The sequence below is a fragment of the Alnus glutinosa genome, chromosome 1, assembly GCF_958979055.1.
Source record: "Alnus glutinosa chromosome 1, dhAlnGlut1.1, whole genome shotgun sequence".
Lineage (NCBI taxonomy): Eukaryota > Viridiplantae > Streptophyta > Magnoliopsida > Fagales > Betulaceae > Alnus > Alnus glutinosa.
Genome location: NC_084886.1, coordinates 47,199,682 through 47,215,429, shown reverse-complemented (window position 1 = coordinate 47,215,429; position 15,748 = coordinate 47,199,682). Strand labels below are relative to the sequence as shown.

Here is a 15,748-nt window from a genome sequence, read left to right as displayed (position 1 = left end):
ATTTTAAAAGTCATATCAATTTTGGAGGAACACAAAGGAGACATAAACTCGATAAGGTGAAATGACAACATTACTTGGTTGAAATTAAAAATAATAATAAAAAAACAATAATAATTGAAAGATGAAAACTCTAAATTGACACTTTTTAAAATTTGAATACTTAATTATAAAAATAATAAAAAATTAAAAGTTATAATTAACTAAGTGTATATATATATATAAGTAACTAAGTAAGTTTTCCCTAAAATCTATTTAAGCATATCTCATCAGCGATGAAAGTAATAATATGACAGAATACCATCTCATAATGTGTCATTTTCAATAATCAACGAAGAAAAAGAGATAAAAATAAAACAAAATTAAAAAAGTAAATGAAATTAAAAAACAACTAAAATGACAGAGTAGAATGTCATAATGTGTCATTTTCAATTTCAAAAAAGAAGAAGTTAAACACAAATAAAATTTCCGTTTTCAACTCCAATCCAAGCCTATAACCTATAACCTATAACCTATAACCCAGCTGGAAACTTGAAGGAACCTTCCGACTGTGGATGATTTTGGACCGCTGCTTATACCTTTTTGTCCCTTTGAAGTTTGAAGTTCGGGTGCACATTGGGCTGACGGGTCGCGACCTTAGGTCAGCTAATATTAAATATCATCATCATTTTCATAAATAAATAAATAAAAAAAAAGGGTTCAATATCACCATCATTTTCATTTTTATTTTCATTTTCATGTTCTTATGGCTCAAGAAACATATATACTCTATTTTTTTGGGATATAAATTTCTTTTGACTTGGGAGGAAGAAAATTACTTTATTTTTTTAGGACACAATTTTTTTTTCTTTTAAATTTAGTTGATTTTTTTTTTTTAAAAATAATTTTACTTAAATGTGTCGAACTATCACTCTATTTGAGTTAAGTGTACTAAACTTTAAAACGTTTTAAGTTAGGGTATCCAATTTTTTAAACGTCTCAATTACATATACTACAATAAAAATCACGAAGTACCTAAAATTGAGACGTTTGAAAAATTAAATATTCTAGTTTGAGACGTTTTGAAGTTCAATACCCTTAAGTCAAATAAGCTAATAATTTCATATTCTTAAATGAAGTTATTTATTTATTTTTTTTTCCAATCCAATTCTTTAAGCATGTAATAAGTACATATTTTGTAATAATATTTTCATTGAATTATTAAAAAAGAAATATACTTCTTAAACATTAAGAGACATGTATTAAATTTATAAACTAAATTACTTTAGCGTAATTTAAAGGGAATTACGTCCTTGACTTTATCGAAAAAAGGAGTCTATCACTTCCGTGGCCCACTTTTCAGAAATCGACCAACAAGGAAAGTCCAGCCTCAGAGATATCCCCACAAGCCGCAAATGAACCTGGATGCTATTCGGTCCAGGTAGACCGAACCTGCCCTTTTACCTCCCCGTTTGGGTGACGGGAACAAAAACTACACGCTACTGGCTATCCCCGGTAACCCCCTCCCTCCATTATCAGCGCCAGATTCATCCTCCCTTATCGACCAGTCCCTTGGCTCCTCATTCCCTTATTCTAATTCCCCAATTCCATCTTTCACTATAAATAAAATTCCCACACTTTTTTCACGTTAGGGTTAGGGTTTCTGAAACGTCTATGGAAAGCTCTGGTGATTCAGCGAACACCCGAAGACCGTCGTTTCGTTACTTCCATTGCAGCTTCTTCAGGCGCTGTTGTCGCTGTTTCTGTTGCTTCTACACCTATCCGTAGGAGGGCTTGATTTTTATTTTTACTTCAAATTTTCAGTGCCGAAATCAGCGATTTTTTTGGGTTCGTAGAGTTTATGGATTCACAGTGTGCTCAGCCGGGTCTTTCTCTCGGGTTCAATTCCCACACATCGCCGGTTTCTAGAGCCTCGGCGGCTGACAGTCCGATTTCGCTTCAAATCGATTCGAGCTTTTGCGGCTCGTCGAATTCGGTCCCGTCCGTTCCGCTACAGTTGCTTGAGCAAAAGGAAGAGAAAATAGAGCTCGAAAATGGGGAGGATAATAGCGAAGATGAGAAATTCAGCATTCTGGGGCACTCTTTGTGTCTGAAGAGGCCGAGAGATGGGCAATCGTTGTCATGTGCAAGCGCGCCGAAGTGGGTCGCGGTTGAACCGGGCCTCGAGGCGAGGCGGGCCGCGGTGCGGGCCTGGGGGAACCAGCCGCTAGCTGTGGCGGACCCGGAAGTGCACGCGATCATGGAGAAGGAGGGGCAGAGACAGTTTAGAGGAATCGAATTGATCGCTTCGGAGAATTTTGTGTGCAGGGCTGTGATGGAGGCTCTGGGCAGCCACTTGACCAACAAGTACTCGGAGGGAATGCCCGGAGCGAGGTACTATACGGGTAATCAGCACATTGATCAGATTGAATTGATCTGCTCCGAGCGCGCATTGGCGGCGTTCAATCTTGATTCCGAGAAGTGGGGCGTGAATGTTCAGCCATACTCTTGCACCTCTGCGAATTTCGCAGTTTACACTGGTCTTTTGCTTCCCAATGATCGGATTATGGGGTTGGATTCCCCGTCCGGAGGGCATTTGAGTCATGGGTATTACACTCCGAGCGGGAAGAAGGTCTCGGCCGCATCGATATTCTTTGAGAGTTTCCCCTATAAAGTGAACCCACAAACGGGTTACATCGATTACGAGAAGCTTGAGGAGAAAGCTCTCGATTTTCGCCCTAAGATACTCATTTGCGGCGGAAGTTCTTACCCGAGGGAGTGGGATTTCGCGAGGTTTAGACAGATTGCGGATAAATGTGGAGCGGTGTTGATGTGCGACATGGCTCATATTAGTGGTCTCGTGGCAGCTAAGGTCTAAGCTTCTTTTGGTCACCTTATGCTTGATTTGGGAATTTTGAATTTAATGTTATATTGACTGTGGTACTTTGATTTTTGATTTCTTATTTATATACAAGTCGGTGTGAATAATTATGGGCTACGTTGATTTAGTTACCTTATCTTTACAAGGAGATGGTGTTCTTGTGTCTTAACGGCATATTTGTTACCATGCTGTATGCTGGTAGTCGTAGGAGTAGTGCAGCTGAGTCCTGACAGTTATTTGAATTGATCCATTTAATGTTTCATGTTTTGACCTCTTAGCTTCTTGTACCTAGAACAACTTTTGAACTATATACATGATATTATGTGAAACATACATATATATGCAGTAGACTTAAGCGTGTAGCATGTTAGTTTCGCAAGTAAAACATGCCTATATCCATGCGTATATATATATATATATATAGGATCTCTGGAGTAGTAGAAATTTATGTGTGATGACACTGTCATAGTTTTGCTGCTACTCATTCTATACTCTAATCACTTGGAATTACATCCTTCACTTTATTTTTGTTCCTTTTTTGCATGTATTCCCTGGACTTTCTTTTAGCTTATTCTGGTTATATGAAATTCTATGGGGACAGTTTTAAGGGTTAGAAATTTCAGAATGCAGAACTGCATGAAATCAGGCAAAAAAAAAAAAAAAATGCTTTGCCATTGGAACTGAATGAAATTAATTAATTCCTCCATTAGTAATTAACTACCTGGTTGCCAAGATATGTGTATTTTATGGAAGTTAGACTGATCTCATCAATATTGATAGGTGTGTGCAAGAATTGAAGTCCAGTTTATGTGACTGGATCTTTTATCAACTTTTTTGGAAATGATACAAAGAAAAATGTCTTTGTTTCCAATAGAAAAAATATTTTGTCTCATTTATCTTGTATACTCTTGCGCTGCCTGCATTATCTAAAATCATCCATCAAACTCTCTTTATATCAGATTGGACCCCAGAACAAAGTTCTGATTCCTAAATGTAACTTGCTGACAGATATGACATATGCATACATACATACCTACATACGTGTGTGTGTGTGTGTGTGAGAGAGAGAATTTTGGTTCAAATTAGTGGATCTAAAGGAATTGTTTTTTTACTTGAATTTGAATGTTGGGTGACAATGCATATGCAGGTAAAACTAGAGCTCCTTTTTCTGTCTTTCTTTTTTTTTAATAGAAAAGACATTTAAGTTATTATTTTCTCTTTGTGTCTCTTGTTCGCAATTCCTTAACTTGTCACAAAGTTTACCAATATATATGTAAAATGGACGTGGTCCTATATATCCATATTCATATTATTCCTTGGTGAGTTGGATTTATTTTCTTTGGACTCTATCATGCAGTTTATATATTTGCTTACAAATCATATTATTAATCAATGAAGAATCCTGATCTCTTTTTATATTGTCAATTTCAGGAATGTGCAAGTCCATTTGAATATTGTGATATCATTACCTCAACAACTCACAAAAGTCTCCGGGGTCCTAGGGGAGGTATTATCTTTTACAGAAGAGGTGTGAAATTGAGGAAACAGGGATTGCACCTTAGTTATGGAGATGGTAGTGCTCATTATGATTTTGAGGAAAAGATAAACTTTGCTGTGTTTCCATCGTTACAAGGGGGTCCCCACAATAATCACATTGCTGCTCTTGCCGTAGCTTTAAAACAAGTAGCTACTATGGAGTATAAAGTCTATATACAACAGGTGAAGAAAAATGCTCAGGCATTAGCATCTGCTTTGTTGCGAAGAAAATGCAGGCTGGTGACTGGGGGTACCGACAATCATTTGTTGCTTTGGGATCTAACTGCTCTAGGCTTAGCAGGTATTCTGAATTTATGTGCTCAAATTTTCCTAAACAATAGATTGGAAAAGATAACTTCTTGACTTATTGTTTTGATTTTGGTATTACATTTAGTGGGACCCATCTTGTCTATATGACTAGAAATTTATTAAAAATGTTTTCAGTTTAACAGTTTTTATCGATATTTATGCTAATTAGTTTCATTTTTGGTTATCAAGCTCTCATGTTATATAACAGATGAAAATATGTACTTTGGGGGTTCTTTGGTAAACATCTAAACCTGGCAGCTTAGGATAGTCTGCCAAGCTACTTTTCTACTTTGGTTGGTGATATGGAGTTGAATGGACACTGCTTTGTCAAAAAGAAAAAGGGGGGGGGGGGGGGGGGGGTTCAGTGGGAAGGTTTAAAAACTTACTAAGTTGGAACTGGAGTGTATTCTTATTGTTTAAGTTTGTAATAAAAATGAGTTGAATGGGTACAGGTCTTCATGTTAATTAGGTCTGAGTGGACTTGTTGTTTATGGTTTTTAGGTAAGCCTTGAAGGTTATGGTTGCTGATTATGTTCCAGCTTTCTTTTTCTTTTCGCTTGTTAGTTTGTTTTTCCTTTCATTGTGTATGGATCAGCAAAGTTGGTTTTAATTATGGACTGGCAGTGTAGTCTAACAGGGCATACATGCATCTGTCATTATACATGTTGTCGAGATCAAATTCGTGGCAGTTGCTTTTGAATTACATTTATACATTTTCATTTTAAACTACTTAGGTTTTTTAAAAAAGAAAATGCTTCTCATTGCTTCTTTGTTGTTGAAAAGAAATGCCATTTTGGTTCATTAAGTCATTGAAGAAAGAGATGAAAATTATGAAAAAGATAAAAATGCATACATTGGAGTACTTTAATTGCAAATCATCTGATTGTAAAATTTGTAATGGTGTATCAACAAGAAATTTGCAATGGTTTGATTTAAATTTCTAAACTTCTGTGGCAATTGGTGTCTAGTGTTGATGTGGTTTAGGTTTTAGTTGACTGCCTATGAAATTCAGTATAATTCTTGTACACATTTTTTTTTTTAATATGTAATAAGCCAATCTCATTAAAAGCATGAGGCGCCCCTTAGTACCTTGGCAGTATACAAAGAAAACGCCTAACTTGAGAAACGTGTAAGAAAATCAAGAAAACTAAAAGGTAAGGGGAACACATAAGCCGTAGTCCAAAGATATAAAGTGTGATAAAGGAGGCACCCCTTGTGCACAATTTTTGTTGATTGTCAAAAGATCGTAATAGACTATTGTCCAGAAATAAGTAAGCCAGCCTCAATTTGTGTAGGTCCTGGTATTTAGCTGTGTAAACATACTTATCTGGAATCTGAAAATTGTTGAACTTTTGAATTGGTGACTTACCTATGTGAAAAGTATAGGGATTGTTGAAATATTGCCAATATGTGAGAAATTGCTCTGCTGTGATTGTGTTACCAGAGAATCGTGAAAAGTAAGTGCTTTTTTTTCTTGATAAGTGTAAAAAGGGGAAAAAGTGTACAAGCAAAGGAAAAGTTTCAACATGTTGTAGGGACATATATACCTAGCTTTTTTGCTTTTGTGGTATAATTTAATTGTTATCTTTTTTACTTTTAGGGTAGAAATGTATAAACTGCATGCCTAAATTTTCACCTCATTCTCTGATCTTTTTTTTCCCTGATGTGTTTTCTAGGCAAGTACTATGAGAAGGTCTGTGAGATGTGCCACATCACTCTCAACAAAAGTGCTATATTTGGTGATAATGGTTCTATTTCACCTGGAGGAGTTAGAATTGGTGAGCAATCTTGTTATACTGCATTAGCAAGTAGGCTCAAAAAGATGTCACGTAGGTTTGTGCCACGACCTGTAATTTATCATGTACAATCTTATCCACCTCTATTCTAGATGAGCTCTAAACTCAAATGCTACTATCTCTTCTTAGAATGGGATGGAGGGTGAAGTCGTTGTCTTAAGACCCATTGATGCACGTGTACCTCTCCAATAAGGAAAAAAAAGACTTTATCCACTTTTATTGCCTATTATCAATTGATAAGTTATCCACGAAACCTCTGTAGATAAGAAATAATTTCCCCCATCCAGATTTTTAACATAATTTTTTTTTGAAGGAAGAATGTTTTATTAGCATGCTTCTCCCCTCTTTGGGTGCCCCATGGAAATAAAGTTGAAGCTTTCCATATTTGCACACCTATATTACCGTTTTCCCTAATACAAGTATATGAATGTCATTAATATTTTGTTGTGTTGCAAACTTTATATCATTACTAAAGTTGCTAAATAATACACATCTGAATGTCAGCATCCTACTCTGGTCTATTTCATTTAACTTTCTTACTTTTTCTTATGCCGTTCTTATCCAGGCACTCCTGCAATGACATCCAGAGGTTGTTTAGAGGCTGATTTTGAGACAATAGCGGACTTTCTTCTTAGGGCAGCTCAGATTACAAGCATGGCGCAGAGGGAACATGGAAAATTTCAGAGAGATTTTCTCAAGAGTCTGCAGAACAATAAAGATATTGTTGAGCTCCGAAATAGGGTTGAGGCATTTGCTTCCCAGTTTGCAATGCCAGGGTTTGACATTTGAAAATGTGAAACATGCAGCCTGCCTTCATCTGTAACGTCACCATCTTGCTTCTTTGGCTTACCAACACTTCACATGGTAACCCATCCATTTTCTCCCACGCCCTCTCCTGTATAAATTATGCACCCCCACACCCGCCTTCCCAAAAAAAAAAAAAAACCCAACATTCAGATATGTTGCCAAAAAAAATATACAAGCATCACCCACCCAAGACAGTCTTGACTATTTTTTTTTTCTTCTTGTGATTTTGTAAAATTTACACCAAAATATCGTTTTTTATTTTCCTCGTATATTTGTGAAGGCGTTAACAAAGTTCTCTAAATTTTGATGGTCTGTAGCCTATAATGTTCTTCTGAGTAAATGTGTAATTACAGAACTGGGGTAGATTTGGAAAATTGCTTCTTCAAATGAGCATATGAGAGAATCTGTGAATGTTTGCATTTTGAAATATTTTTGTTTTCTGAGGCTGTTTTAGTTTCAGCATTAAATTATTGATAGTTGATATTGATTCTGGTGTAGAAACAACCCCAAACCATTTTAAATTGAGTCCTCTGCATCTATAGTTTGTATCTTTCTGGGTTTATAGAGTCTAGAAGCAAAAGGCAGAAAATTCACTCTTTCTTTTATTGGCAGTGGTACATCTCTCTTTTCCTTTTCTTCTCCCATTTAATCATCTCTTTTAGAGGGACCAAAGCCACGGTCTGTGGTGATGGATGTAAAACATTGTTGTGCTGTTTTAGGGGTGATGGCCGTGCGCAGGACGTTACCCATTGGGTTTGTTGGAACACAGCTGCTCTGCTGCCAGAATTTCTGGCATCCGGCATGTCGGCCTTTCTTTTGTTAAGAGTTTTACTCATTGTTTTTGTCTCCATGTTTTTCCCTTTCACCATTATTCTATTCTTTTGTTGTTTAGCCAATACTCATATGGAACCCCCCGAGGGAGGCAAGGCATGAATTTCCGGCAAGGGACAAAAAGCATGAGATACGGTTAGAGGTGAGAAAGTGACCCCTGAAATATAATGTCGAATATTTTATATCTGGAACCCTAAAAAGGGGAAGAAATTGGCAGCAGAATATATATAATTTTTCTTAGCGAGAGAGAGAGAGAGTTGAGAAGAGACATGTCAGGAAGGGGGGGGGGGGGGGGGGGGATGTGGTTAGGAGCTTTCATCATCGGCTCCATTGCTTTCAAAGTGAACCGAATCAGACAAAAGCTTCCCAAGAGCAAAAGAAGCTGCTTTAGAAATTAAAGCAGCCAAGGAATCTCACAGTCGCCCCTACAGTCCTAAGCCACCCTTTTTCATCATTCTCTCGCAACTAGAATGATTAGGCATTTACTATAACAACTAAAGAGCACTACCTACGAAAACAGAGCAAGAGGGAAATCTCTTTAAAGAGAAGAAAAAATAAATAAAATAACAACACCCAAATATAAAAATAAATAAATAAAAAATGGGGAATGTGGATGTTTTGTCTTCCCCTATGAGAATTATAAGAAGCTTCCATTCTTTTTTAACCCAATTTTAAAATAAGAGGCAGGGGTTAGTGTTTGGGGATAGATGTGGAGAACTTGGCCCCGCATGAAAACTAGTTCTGAACTTTTTGTCTAATTTTCCTTCTTGGATTCTCATTTGAAGACACTTCTGAAACCTAGAATTACATTCCCATTCAAAAGAACCTTCCTCTTTGGGTGGGTTTGCTGATAGAAAAGCTATCCATCCCCAAAGCTTCAACTATAGTAACTGTAAGAACAGTGAAACCGCAGGAGGAAGGAAAACAAAGAAAATAAACAAAAAAATAAATAAAAATAAAAACAAAGAGAAGGCTTGGAGGTACAACAACCCCTAACAACTGATTCCTCTACTTGTAATATTCTTCTTCTTCTTTTTTTTTTTTTTCTTTTTTTTTTTTTTGGACTATCCAACCATATTTGATATTTCTAGCATCCCTATCTCTCTCTACCTATGACTGCAAAAGTCCAAAAGCTTCTTCCTCCCTTCAACAATTTCATCAAAGAAATCATCAAGCTGCCCAACAATGTTCTCAGCACCAGATCTCAACACCCCAAAGCACCCTCTCAAGTTGTCCACTCTCTCCCTGATCCCGACCTCACTCTCCCAGTCCGCCACCGCACCCGCCGGCGACCCATTCCTCCTCTCCAACTCCCCTCGCAGCTCCTCCATCGCCACCTTCGACCGCCGGAACTCGTACAGCAGAATCCCCGGCCTTCCGCCCATCTCGTTGATCTCCGCTGCCACCCTCTGCTGCAGCCTCGCCGTCGATATCATGAACCCCGATCCGAAGAGCAAGCAGCCCTCGTAGCCTCCCATAAGGAAGTTTGACTCCGGCCAGCAGTAAACCAATCCGCAGAGCAACATCATGAGCAGCAGCGAGCTGACGTTCCTCATTGCGTACAGGACTCCCCTGAAGCCGTTGAACCCGTTGAGCTTCGACTCGATGGAGACCTTCTCGTCGAACCGGAGCGATAGCGGTTGGATTCTCGTCTCCATTAAGGCCCTGTTCTCCTCCTCCAATCCCAGAGCCTCCCGGCGACACCCAGAGATTGTGCGAATGACCTGTTCCAAGAATTCGATCAAAGAAAGCGTGAAAGTGAATAAAAATAAAAAATTGACGGAAGATTGTGATTTGGTGATGGACCTGGCGCGAGACTTGCGGGCTTAGATGGCGATGGCTGTCGAGGGAAGAGGTTATATTGAGGCCGGCAGAGTAGTAGTTCTCCATCCCGGATATACCAGACTTGAGGACATGGCAGACTTCCCAGAGCTTGGAGCTCTCGTCCATGTACTCATCCAGCCACTTCTCACCCACCGGCAAATGGAGCTTCTGGACGAGGAGGGTGAGCTGGGAGTGGAAGGATCGGAGAAGAGAAAGTACCCTTTGTAGGAATTGGATTGACATGAAGTTATTCGAGAGATAAACGCGCTCGAGATCATCGATCCCACGGGTGAGAAAGGAGTAGAAGCCATTGACGGAGTTGGTAGAAGAAGGATCCATTTTTTTTTTTTTTTTTTCTTTTTTTTGGTGGGGGAAGGTATTAAGGGGGAAAAAGGGATGGTAAAGAAAAAGGTTCACAAAGATGGAGATATATAAATTGTGAGAGGATGCATAAGAGTGGAAGAATTGGAAGGGAGGGAATATCTTAGAAGAAGCTCAGGTTTCTAAGGTTGAAAAGGATTGTTGGGAGCAATGATGGGTGTTTCCTATAGAGGGGAAAGGATGATTGGTAATATGCCATTTTCATTGTTTAATGGGCAGAAAGAAAAAAATAAAAAATAAAATTTAAATTTAAATTTAAATAAATCAGAAAATTAATTAAGTAAAAAGGTAAAGAGGGAAAAGAGACTTAGACCATGAACATCAGCTCCCTTCCAATTCCTTCTTCCTTTCCTCTGTTTCCTTTCTCCTCCCCGTTTAAAGTGTACCCCTATTATTATTATTATTATTATTATTATTATTATGACATATATTATATTATATTATATTATATATATGTATGATGGTAGATTGAGTTTATCGGGTTATAAAAAGTTTGACTGGATTGACTGGGAATCTGCTTCAACGACTACAACAACTAGTAATTCCTTCCCATGAAGATACGACTCCTTTTGAATTGAGTGCTCTCTTTGGCTTCTTCTTTCCCTCTTTTTCTTCCTCGAGCAACTGACTTTGCTCCCTCTGTTCTATTGATATTTGTGGTCTTCTGTTGATCTTTTCAAAAAAAAAAAGAGGAATGGGAATGATGAGGTTCCTCCTATATGTGTTTTTGTAACCTTCTACTATGCATGATTAGTCTTTTTAGGCCACATTTTTATGGGGGGTTTTTTGCTTTCTTCTAGGACTTAATGGGGGGGGGGGGGGGGGGGGGGGGGGGTGTATCTTCTTCCCCTTATTAGCCCTCTACATTCAATAATACCAAAAACAAGAAGTAATATATGAATGTATATATAAATGTTAAATCTGACACTACTCATCAGCCTTTGCTAAACAAAAAAAAAAAATTAACCCCATCAAATAGATATATTAGGCAGTTTGTATATCTGTCCTAAATTGTAGAGAAGCAGTTGTGAAATTCACCAATATCTCAAGTTGTTTGAGATTTGTAGGCTTTGCAGTCTCCTTTCTTATTAAATTGTTTGAATTTTGCAAGTTAATAACCGGAGAGAGTTTAAGTAGTCGTTTATAAGAGGGTCCATTTTTTTATTATTATTATTATTATATATATATATATAGGTAAGGGGGTGGGGGAGGGTACCAGGAAATCTTAATCTATGATGGGTCGTGTTAATGCAACATTTTACTAAATTTGATTTAAACTTTAGTCGGGTGCTCGTGGGTTTTTGGAGAACGGGACATCTTGAGAGTATGTTTGTCTTTTAAGATTTCATTGGAAAGTGAAGAAAGAAAGAGCCAAGTAGCATTATTTAACGCCATGGATCTCGGCGCCTCATTGGTTTACACAACACCCCACCTTATTATAAGCTTCCCCATTCTATAACTAAGAGGGTAATGTTCGAGGTAAAAAATTAATTAAAAATAATTAAAAATAAAACGGTACCGTTCCTCCTCCTATATGTACACTTTGGAATTAGGTTGAAAGAAATTTTTACAACCTAATTTAATAAAGATGTACGTGAGAATTAAGTGCTTTAATTATAGACGTTTATCTTAATAGAAAAGAGTTAGAGAATTCTTTCGGTCTAATTTGAAAGAATTTTAATTTACTTTTACATTTTTTTTTTCCAAATTTATTCAACACATTACACTATTTTCCTATTCATAAACTTCTAAAATCCCAATCGGGTGAGGTGGTATTCGATGTTAAGAGTGCGTTTGGCACTACGATTTTACAGACCAAAGGTAGAATTTTAAATCAAATTGTGAAAAATATATCGTTTGGGAATATGTTTTTAAAAAATTTGTGATTTAAAAAACGTACAAAAAACTGTATTTTTGAATCACGGGCAAGATTTTAAAATCTAAATTGACCGTTAATAACTTTAACAACTAAATTAACTTGTTCTTTATTTAAAAATCGCTATTTTTTTTTTTTTCTCATATATCCTTAAGACTTGGAGTTGTCAATTTTTTGGAGTATGATTTAGTTTAATTGGTGACTGAGTTGGATTTTATAGCAAGTCTTTTTCCTAATCATATGCCAAGATTTTAATTTGGGAATCCAGGAACAATTCAAATTTAGAACATGTGATAGCTAGGGATCAAACAAGTATAAATATCCTCAGATGATTGGATAAGATAATACGTAACAATGACATGTCATTACCAAATAATTGATGCCCAACTCTTGTGATTCTAATATTGAAAAACAGTTATTTGTGTCCAATGCTGTCTAATTATATATACAAAGGAGCAGTTGATTATGAAAGCAAGTTTTTTTCTTCCTTTTTTTTTTTTTTTTTTTTTTTTTTTTTTTTTTTTTTAATTTCTTCTCAAAATTTTATAAGCATCACATTGAGATTTTAATGCGGATTTGTATCTAAATCTACAACAAATGGTGAAGCCCCGCCCACGTAACCCGTACCATTAGAAGTATTATAGCTCTTAGTTCAAGTTTCTTACAAATTAACGAGTGACATTTATAATGTTACCCACTAAAATGCATACCGGCGTATGGTAATTCATATAATATTTAAAATCTGACGTAACGGTTAACTTGACATTTATTATCTCTAAAATGTAAATTGCGTAAATTTAAAATAATAAAAAAAAAAGGCTATATTTTCCCAATTCAAAAATTACCACCAAGTATCGGCCAGGGCAAATTTATATTTGACCCGGTTCATGCTGACAAAGTGCACGTACGAGGTATACAATCTCGCCGTCCATTCCAACGTGGCGGTCTCTTCAACCCAAGTGCACAAGTGCGGGGCGCACTGGTATACGACGAATTACCGCAAGGCCTGCGGGATAATGCTTTCTAAAGGTGTTTTTTTTAAGAAACCCATAAAAAATAAAAAAGTTTTAATGTAATATAAAGATAAAATAATTTTGAGTATGTTGTGTTTTTTTGTTATTTGTTAATGTTTTTATTTTGAATAGAGAGATAAAAAAAAAAGGGGGGTTTAATTTTGTAATTCTAGACTGATAGGAGTAATAATATCAAATAATTATTTTTTTAAGATTTTATGGAAAATTATGTTAGAAGATTTTTTTATTTTATTTAGCAATGGCGAGAAACTTCGTATGCACAACTAACAATAAGATTATACTTTGTTATCATACCAATAAACCCGAGCACTAAATTAATTAGGAGATTCGAATCTCAACCCAAAAAAAAAAAAAAAAAAAAACCACCCTAACATCTGTTGATGGGTTGATTTGTCACGACTTAAAAAATTAATAGCTACATTTTTTTTTCCTATTCAATTATGAAAAAAAGGTTGGGCACTCGAAACCTTAGCGGCAGTCGAAGGAGAGGTGAACCCTGAAGGAGCGTGAAGGCCACGTGCCAGCGAGTGTGGACCTCTTACTGCTGGCGCATGACGGCGGTTCTCCAGCGCGTGCGGGGCAAATCTAAGCAAAGTGGGCAGAAATGGTAATATTAACAGGTACATTAAAACTCAAAAGTGATATTTTAGGAAACCTTTTATTCTTTTGCAATTGAATTGCATACCTATCAAACACGGCCTCTCTGGATGGATGCCTTTACCAAATTTCACCATGGTTGGTGAGCATTGGAATCTAATTAAACTTTGAATTGATTCAACAAAGACAAAAGCACAGCACAGCTCAGCACAAAGGCAGAGCAGCCTTTAATCCTCCTAAAAATATGAAACACTTCCTATATTTGCAAAAGCAAACAAATCATCTTCCCATAATCCACATTAATTTGGCCGAGTAAATTAGGGTAAGTATTGGATTTTAGAATTTGCTTGATTGTGCTCTTTGCTAAAAAGGAAAAAACAAACAAAAATCAATCACCGATTGGCGTTGCCACGTCAATAGTGTAAAATAGTGATGGAATAAATGTGTTGTTTCCGGTCGCCTTAACTAATTCATAAAACAACAGGTGCTAGTTCAAAAATTTAAACCAGACAAAATTTTCTTCCAAAATGGGTTAGAAGAATTAAACTGATAGGTGTCCAAAATGCATGTATTTTCTACGAATATTTTGAATACGTGTCAATTTGATAGACTGGATTGAAATACGGAGAAAAGCTTTGGTCTTTTTTTAAATTAGTGGTAGATAGAGATGGAAGTGAAAGTGGGTCCAGTGGAGGTATGGGGAGTAAAAGAAATGGACGGCTGGATTTGTCTGGCAACATCCCTTTCAGCCCATCGTCATATTAACCCAGAAAGTCATCTGTAGGAGAATGTTTCATTTTCTTCTTAATGGTCATAGATGTATACAACTGGATGGTCCAGAGCCTCTAAACTAGTGAAAATGATATAAAGGAATAAATGTTTATATTGAAATTCAAACCAAAGAAAAACGAAAAGGAGGCAGTCAGGAAAAGGCATATCCAATCAGTTTGGGCATGGGAGGGTGGGTTTGATATGCCTAGTCTTGACAAGTTGCTTATCATATTAATTTCAGAATTAAATTGGGGGCTTTCTAGGGGGACCATTCACACTTCTCTTAAAGATGAGTTGTGGATTATTTAGAAAACCTAAAAAATAAAAATAAGATAAAATTGGAATGAGACTCCATAAAATGTTTATTCAAATGATTCGACTTACGTGCGGTAAAATAAAAAATTAATTACAAAATATTTTCTTGTAATTTTTTTAACGGTCCAGATTTGATTCCAACTAATGAGTTCTAATTTACTTTTTTATCTTTTTTTTCTTTCTTCTTTTTTTTTTTTTTTTTTTTTTTTTTTTTTTTTTTTTTTAATCTTTTTGTTGTTCTTTTATTTACGATAGTGAAGGATGATATTTCATTAAATTGTTGTTACACTATTTAATTAGGGTTAGATTCCTCCCGATTGATACTCCAACGGATAAGATGTTATTTTGATTACGTTCAGGTAGGGAGTTCAAGCTCTAATGATTAATGTTACATACTATATTTTCATCTCAATTCAATTTTATTAGGCAGTATGCTCATCAACCTTTGAATTTTATTTTATTTTTGAATCTTTGCATACCTCCAAAAAAAAAAAAAAAAAAACCGAGACCCATTTCCGACCGACAAAAGCTTGAGATCCTCCATATATATAAAAGCCACGGGGTATGCTTTCTAATTTAATATCTCCACAAATTAAAGTATTAGATATGAAATAGCAAAATTTAATACCATCTTGACTTTGTTATGAATGTATTCATGCATTTGGTGGATGACCATGTAGTTCTATCTCTTGAAATTCTACATATTCATGTCATCTTTTAAAATTCCATAACATTCATGTAATACATTGATGCAGCCTTTTAATTCATGTATTATCTTTTCATATTTCTTAACCTCTCATTATGATTCCATGTC

General features: G+C 36.2%; 2 protein-coding genes across 2 annotated transcripts; one reads left to right on the top strand and one right to left on the bottom strand.

Annotated features, from left to right (window-relative positions):
• Nucleotides 1-1,511: 1,511 nt before the first annotated feature.
• LOC133854042 (serine hydroxymethyltransferase 7) lies at nt 1,512-7,734 on the top strand. Its single transcript, XM_062290072.1, has 4 exons — nt 1,512-2,848; nt 4,289-4,694; nt 6,379-6,480; nt 7,064-7,734. Exons 1-4 carry the CDS (start codon nt 1,838-1,840, stop codon nt 7,285-7,287), a joined length of 1,743 nt encoding a protein of 580 aa, XP_062146056.1. The 5' UTR covers nt 1,512-1,837; the 3' UTR covers nt 7,288-7,734.
• Nucleotides 7,735-8,883: 1,149 nt separating this feature from the next.
• On the bottom strand, nt 8,884-10,521 carry LOC133854032 (uncharacterized). Its single transcript, XM_062290061.1, has 2 exons — nt 9,943-10,521; nt 8,884-9,860 (listed from the first exon to the last, which is right to left on the bottom strand). Exons 1-2 carry the CDS (start codon nt 10,297-10,299, stop codon nt 9,243-9,245), a joined length of 975 nt encoding a protein of 324 aa, XP_062146045.1. The 5' UTR covers nt 10,300-10,521; the 3' UTR covers nt 8,884-9,242.
• Between the last annotated feature and the right edge of the window lie 5,227 nt (nt 10,522-15,748).

What these genes read in the sequence shown, in the direction of transcription:
- LOC133854042 (XM_062290072.1), top strand. Translation starts at nt 1,838, where the DNA reads ATGGATTCACAGTGTGCTCAGCCGGGTCTTTCTCTCGGGTTCAATTCC. An exon ending in AACTGCTCTAGGCTTAGCAG is followed by an intron (nt 4,695 to 6,378) that starts GTATTCTGAATT and finishes TGTGTTTTCTAG; the next exon opens with GCAAGTACTATGAGAAGGTC. An exon ending in ACCTGGAGGAGTTAGAATTG is followed by an intron (nt 6,481 to 7,063) that starts GTGAGCAATCTT and finishes GTTCTTATCCAG; the next exon opens with GCACTCCTGCAATGACATCC.
- LOC133854032 (XM_062290061.1), bottom strand. Translation starts at nt 10,299, where the DNA reads ATGGATCCTTCTTCTACCAACTCCGTCAATGGCTTCTACTCCTTTCTC. An exon ending in GCCCGCAAGTCTCGCGCCAG is followed by an intron (nt 9,861 to 9,942) that starts GTCCATCACCAA and finishes TTCTTGGAACAG; the next exon opens with GTCATTCGCACAATCTCTGG.